Source organism: Bos javanicus, chromosome 25 (genome assembly GCF_032452875.1).
Source record: "Bos javanicus breed banteng chromosome 25, ARS-OSU_banteng_1.0, whole genome shotgun sequence".
NCBI classification, from domain to species: Eukaryota; Metazoa; Chordata; class Mammalia; order Artiodactyla; family Bovidae; genus Bos; species Bos javanicus.
In genome coordinates this window covers 21,302,297-21,309,501 of record NC_083892.1, presented here as the reverse complement: position 1 = coordinate 21,309,501, position 7,205 = coordinate 21,302,297, and the positions used below count along the sequence as shown (strand labels likewise).

At 46.3% G+C, this 7,205-nt stretch overlaps 1 protein-coding gene across 1 annotated transcript in view; it reads right to left on the bottom strand.

The window, feature by feature from the left end:
* Window positions 1-102: 102 nt before the first annotated feature.
* The window catches only part of DCTN5 (dynactin subunit 5), a 40,970-nt gene continuing 33,867 nt past the window's right edge, over window positions 103-7,205 (bottom strand). The window contains exon 6 of the mRNA XM_061401442.1: window positions 103-1,539. Within this exon, the coding sequence (XP_061257426.1) occupies window positions 1,286-1,539 (254 nt within the window). The 3' untranslated portion in view covers window positions 103-1,285. The remainder of the gene's footprint in view (window positions 1,540-7,205) is intronic.

Sequence of the window (7,205 nt, the reverse complement as noted above, 5' to 3'; positions counted from 1 at the left end):
ACTGAGAAAGAGTACAGGACCAACAACCCCATAAGTCCCCCCTGTGCCCTGTGTTGGGGGCCCCAAGACCATCCCCCTACAGGACTCAGCATATAGTCCTACTCACAGATGGCTAGGATTTATTACAGTGAAAGGTTATGAAGCAAAATCAGCCAAGGGAAAGGTGCACAGAGCAAAATCCAGAGGAAACCAGGCACAAGCTTCCCAAAGTCTTCTCCCAGTGGAGTCAGTCACACAGGACACACTTAATTCCTCCAGCAATGAGTGTGACATCATGTATGAAATGTTATCTACCAGAGAAGCTCATTAGAGACTCCAGCCCGGGGCTTTTCTGGGGCTTGGTCATACAGGCACCCTCTGCCTGTAACACACCAAAATTCTACATTCCTGGAAGGAAAGCAGGCATGCAGGATAAACCACACTGTTTACACAGTTTAAGTTCAGTAAGCAACTCCTATCATTTAGGGAATGGTGAGAACTCTCCTGAAATTCAAGAACCCAGATGCCAGCTGAGGGCCAATCTTCCAGCTGATGGCACTGGGAGCTTTCCTTCAGGAAAAGGGGAAAGTTTCCAGAATATTCCTGAGAAATGAAGATCATAAATGCTCTCCCCGCCCCCCAAAGCTCCCTGGGTGCCAGGCTTTTGATCAGCAGTACTAACCTGACATTTTTTCAATAATCTTTTATTCTCATCCAGGCCTTTCATCCAGAAGGGCTGTGTGCAAGAGACGTGGGAATAATTTTGAAGATAAATATTTTAATATAATTTAACCAGAAAAATATTCAGGAATTGATCAGGATATGCTATGGGCTGAACTGTGTTTTCCCCAAATTATATGCTGAAGTCCTAACCTCCAGTACTGAATGTGACTGTATTTGGAGATATGGCCTTCAAAGAGGTGATTAAAGTAAAATGGGTGGGCCCTATCTAATATGACTGGTGTTCTTATAAGAAGAGATTAAGACACAGACAGACAGAGGGGCAACCATGTGAAGATACAGTGAGAAGGCTGCCAGCTGCAGGCCTAGGAGACAGGCCTTAGGAGAAACGTGCCAACTGCTTGCTCTGGGACTTCTAGCCTCTAGGACTGTGAGAAAATACATTTCGATTTTTTAAGCCATCCAGTCTGTGCTATTTTGTTATTGCAGCCCTAGCACACTAATAGAGGATGAAGTCCTCAATGTAAAAATTTTCATAGTGGGTTTATATAACCTTCCACCCCTTTTCCCCAGAGACAGCCTACAAAAGATCAGTCCTTTTCCAGAGACAGCTACACCGGAGTAGTCACTCTACCTTACAAGGTGTGTGTACAGAGGGGAAAGTGAGGAGGCGGAGTAAGCCTATCAACCCGTAGTAGTAAAGTTGCAGCTCACCCAGGAGGCTGAGCACAGAAATCAAAAGCATCGAGCCACCCCCAGGGAAGGCCCAGATCTGATATGTCAAAAGCAGGAGGCGGCCGGCGGTCAGAGTCCCTGTGATGTGCCCTCCTCCAACTTGCAGGTTTTGGCAGAGATCACAAGTCAAGATGCAATCAGCCTCTGCATTAGACATAAAAGAGCTGATCAGCAGCTTGATTTTAGACGGTCCCATCAAAGAATGGCTCCTTCCTGTGGGCATTAGTATGTGACACGGTTGGTACAGCCAGCATCCACAATGTACGCTGTCATCATTCAGAGCTCCAGAGAGGGGCCCCTAAATCTCCAGTGGTCCCAGCGTCCGCCTGAGTTCTGCGCAGGGAGCCTGGGTCTGCTTTCAGTTCAGCACTGCTCCTTGGGAAGCTGAGAGAGTGTACTGACAGCCAGCATCAGGTTTCAGCTTAGAGTGAGGTCCAGGCAACGAGGGTCAGTGAACTGGGGATTCCAATCAAGGTGGCTACTTTTCTTCAGCAAAGGCGTGCTGCAGTGCCAGACAGCATGGTACCCCTTTTGTCAGTCTCAGAGTCTAAACTGACCCACTCAAAAACATGCATATCAGACTGAACAATCATCAGCCTCTAAGGGTCAGACATCTGATTTCAACAAGGGCCAATGAGAAACTTAACTAACTGCTTTTTCAAAATCCAAATGTGTGTTTCTATTCAGAGAGTGCCTCTCTTCTTATGTTGTCACCCTCTTTGCAGAGGTTTCAACAGACACAAATCATAGCAAAAATCATCAGGTATGGAGACTTGTTCTGGTTCTAAAATCCAAAGAATTTAAATTCCAACCTACCTATGGATAGGAAAAGCAAGGAAGCTATACCCCACCAATACCTTCTTAATTTAAATTTTGTATGTTTGAGATGGCTCCACTAGCACTTATGGAATTACAAGCATGTAACATTATAAATCAATTTTATCCTATCTCCAGATAAAATGGCCACAAAATACAAAGCCATTTTTTAAAAACTTCCCTTTTTTTCTCATTGCAAATGTACTCAAACCCCTAGTAGTAAATTCAGCAAGGTACAGGGTTATCATCTCAGGCCAGCAGTGTTCACTCTTTCCTGCACAGGCCCCCTTTCAGTAATACGCCCCCACCAAGGGTATCCACTATCATACATTTTTAAGCAACAGATTCAACCAATTAAAAAAAAATTAGGGAATTCCCTGGTGGTCCAATGACTGGGTCTCCCAGCTCTCACTGCCAAGGGCACAGGTTCAATCCCTGGTCGGGGAACTAGGATCCCACAAGCCTCAGTGCATGGTCAAAAAAAATTTTTTTTTTAATTTAAAAAGTTAAGACTGTTTTTCATTCATACATGCAAAGGCCTGTTGAGCACCCACTGCATGTATGTTTTATTTATTTCATTCAGGAACACTTACTAAAAAATTTATGAAGCATTAAAGAAACTTTTAATTCCCTTTCAGCCATCCTTTAACAACTGTTTTCATATTCCCTTCTAGTCCTTATCAACAGGGAGTTTCAAATTTATATAGCTGCAACTGTTTCATGTTAATACAATCTATCTGCATGGTATCAGTAATAGTAATACTAATAGTGAGCCTTTATGAACTTACTATATTCCAGGTATGGGGCTAAGAGCTTTATAGAGATGATTTCATTTAATCCACACAAAGACCCTAGGAGAAAAGGATTACTTTTCCCACCTAAAGATAAGGAAATGAGCACTTCTACATCAGGTTACTTGCCTAAGGTCATGCAGGCAGGAGGTAGCAAGCTTGAATTCCAACTCAATTCTGCTGACTCCAAAGCATACCTGTTGGCACACTGCCTCTCAGGGCCTTGTTGTTCTGGCAAGAACCAAATCCCAGGGCTTCCCTGGTGGCTCAGCGGTAAAGAATCTGCCTGTCAATGCATGAGACACTGGCACTGAGACAATCCCCGGTCCAGGAAGATCCCACATGCCTCGGAGCAACTAAGCTCGTGTACTGCAGCTACTGAGCCTGTGCTCTAAAGCCCAGGAACTGGAACTACTTGAGCACGTGTGCCCTAGAGACCATGCTCTGCAACAAGAGAAGCCACTGAAATGAGAAGCCTGAGCACTGCAACAAAGAGTAGATGCCCTGCTCTTCGCAACTAGAGAAAAGCCCGTGCACAGTAACAAAGATACAGCACAGTTCAAAAATAAATAAATAACATTATTTTTAAAAAGAACCAAATCCCAGACTCCTTTGGTTCACTAGCTCACTCACTCACTCATTCACTCCTACCAAAAAGCAATATGACATGCTTAAACTCATGGTCTGAAGAAACCCCGGGTTCAAACACCATGTGATTTCAGCAAGTGACTGAACCTCTCTCTGCCTCAATTTCCAGGTCTATAAAACAGGGATGGTTACGGTGCCTTTCTCCCAGGATTCTATCTAGGAGAAGACATGCCTATCTCCTAAGGTTTTCGTGGAGAAATTCTAAGAGGAATCTCTTAGAATAATGTTGTTATTATTACTGAAATAAAAAGAACCTGTACCTAATCCCAGGGAGCTCGGAGTCTTCAACAGGACTTTCCAGTTCCTGGGCCTCTCGAATTTCCATACTTCTCCCCTCTCCTCTGGTCATACTGTTTCCTCAGCCTCTTGCTACTTTCATCAAAAACCAGAAAGTCCAACCAGCAGATATGAAAGGCTGAGATGAATGTAGCTAAAGAAAAGTTGGCAGGGCCAAGAAAACCCACACAGGCTTCAGACTTAGGATCAAAGTCAGAGAGGAGTGAACGCCATTCCTGTGTCTCTTTCTTGAATGATTTTCGTACGCACAACCATCTGCCTGGTATCCAATGGCCTTGGAGGTACAGAACAAGCTGTTCAGTCTCCTTGGGGAAGCAGGATGTCCTGGGCCGCCTCTTCTCACTGTAGGATCCAGGTCAGAGTGCATAACGAGAATAGGTGTGGCCAACATGCAGCAGAAACTTCAAGAAAGCAAGGGATAACCAACAGAGCAGCAAGTGCAGTCCTCAGGGTAAGGGCTTTGCTGCATAAAACATGGACTTTGCAGCCAGATAAGACTTGGCTTTGATTCCAGCTCAGCCATTTATTAGCTATGTGATATTGGGCAAATTTACCTAACCTCTCTTAAGATTGGCCTCCTTGACACTGTATGATGGGTTGTAAAAATCCCTACTTTTTTTTGACAGTTGGGAGGAGTAAAGGTTTTCTAATAAGCGTCTGCCACCCTATAGATACAAAGCAAGGAAGGGTGATTTCTTTGCCCCGCCTTTTCTTTGTGATGAAGGGAAAGATGATAGGGAAAGATGGTCTTAATTTCACTTTAAATTTTTAAAAATATATAGGAATGCTGCACCTTACACTATAAAGGGTTCACTTCCTAACAACGGTGTAAGACATACATAAGAGGCTGGGACACAAGATCACCGGGTCAGGAAGATCCCCCAGAGCGGGGGATGGCAACCCATTCCAGTATTCTTGCCTGGAGAATCCACGGACAGAGGAACCTGGCAGGTTACAGTCCATGGAATCACAAAGAGTTGGACACAACTAAAGTGACCAGCATGCTCACAGGCGTACATAATAGTATGGCACACCCATATACTGTAAGATGTATCATTTCTAATAATACTAGTTATAACTACCATTTACTGAGTGCTCACCCTGAGTCCCTACACATGCGTTACATGTATGAATGCATTTACTTATAATAACCCCTATGAATCTTCCCCATTTTAAGGATGAGAAATGTGAGTTTCCACAAGGTGAGATAACTAGCCCAAATTCACATGGCTAGAGAACAGCAGGGCTGGGATTCAATCTGCTGCCCCCAACACCCACACTTCACCACTATGGTGACCCTCAAGAAGAGCCCCTCATGCCTCCACTGGAGAACTGTTCTGTTTACCAGGCTAAGCCGTCAGATCCCTACAGGCAGGGACTGGTTCTGTCTTATTCTTCACTAGGCCAGCGCCTGGCACTCAGTCGTGGCTCAGTGAGTATTTGTTAAATGAATAAATAAGTGTTGCAGCATGTGGTCAGGCCCCCCTCCCCCCGGCCCCGCCCCCAGCCCTAAAGGGCAGCAAAAGCACGAAAGCACAGCCCATCACTGGGGCTCTAGAAGTGTTTCAGTGATCACGGACTTATGGGAACTGGTCCAAGTTGGCAGGACATTTTGCCGACACCTGTTTTGAAATAACCACGCCTCTGAACACACTGTTCTAACATTGTCATTGCCATTACAGGGGCCTTACAGCCCTACAGCAGCTACCACTAGGAGACCAGCCAGCTTGATGTGACCACCCAGAACCACTCAGCTTTGTTAGATGCAATCTGTCCTTAATGGCTGAGAGCGAGTCAGAATGGGACTGGAGCTCCATGTTCTGGATACCCTGTGGGCTCACCAGCCAGATCCAGACACCAAGGAAAGCTTCCCGAGCCACCAAGATCCCTGCTTTATAGCTGAGAAATTTCCAAGGATGTGGAAAAGGCAGCAATGTTTGTCTGATTCATTTCCAAGTCTGTTATCACCCAGATGGGCCCAAGTGACTAAGAAAGTAACTGTGGTCTCAGCTCTGAGTGAACTGGCTCATGCAGAAGTAACTAACTCAGAACCCACCACAGACCCCAACAAACCACAAGGGCCTTGTGCAGCCATGTGAAACAGAACTGGCCAACAGAAGGCTCATAAGTCAGTCAGTCAACCTTGTTCCCTGCACCCAGGATCCTGCAACATGAGACTTCTCTGGGGTGGGGTGGGGACCAGAGGTAGGGGGACTCAAACCCAGGTAATCACCCCATGTGCTGGAAAACCACAGGCTCACGCCTGACTCCTCAGGAGCTCACAGCTAGTGTGGGTTCAGACAAGAGCACAGGCATGTAATTAAAATTCTACCTAGACTCGGAAAAAGGCCCCTTCGTGAGGTTCACGGGGAAGCAGTTTCTGGCAGAAGTGCATATGCGCTCAGTCGCTAAGTCATGTCCGATTCTTGTAACCCCATGGACTGTAGCCTGCCAGGCTCCTCTGTCCGTAGGATTTCCCAGGCAAGAATACTGGAGTGGGTTGTCATTTCCTCCTCTAGGGGATCTTCCTGACCCAGAGATCAAACCCATATCTCCTGCATTGGCAGGAGGATTCTTTACCACTGAGCCACCTAGGAAGCCCATCCAGGCTGAGGAGCATCCTCCAAATGGCTCTTTCTTGAACACTCCACTTTGGCTAAGCAACAGTACCCCCAGTTCAGGCCAAGATACCCCTCAGGAGGTATTTCCCAAGACCAAGAGTAATGAGAGATTGGACAGGAGGTAAGGCTGGGCAAGAAAGAAATCTGGAGAAGGGGAAAAGGTCTGAACTAGACACCTCAGAATCTTTCCGGCCCAGCACCCATTTATCTCCTGTTCTGGTAAAATACAGCCACCAGGCACCAGCTCCCAATCCATATGGGTACGTGCCCCGGGGCCTGTCCAATCAGTGAATTCCACCTTTCTGGCCACAGTGGTTACTTGAGGCTGGACACTTCCATCCTGGGCTAGTGATAGTCAGGTCCACGGTCTTATCGGAGAAGGAGAGCTCTTTCTACCAATAACTGGAGCTGCAGGGTCACATTGTGAAGCCTGGAGAATGAAGCCAACTCAAAGGAAAGCAGAGTCAAGAGCTGAAGAGAGTCAGGTCCCTGGTGACCCTGTGAGTTCTGAGTCCTGGGATCCAGGATCGATGGCAGCTCTAGACTTGGCCTCATCAACTACATGAGCCGATAATCCCCTCTCTGCCCTAAGTCAAATGGAAAGCGTCCCAACCCATGTCTCTTCCACCTGCTCGCT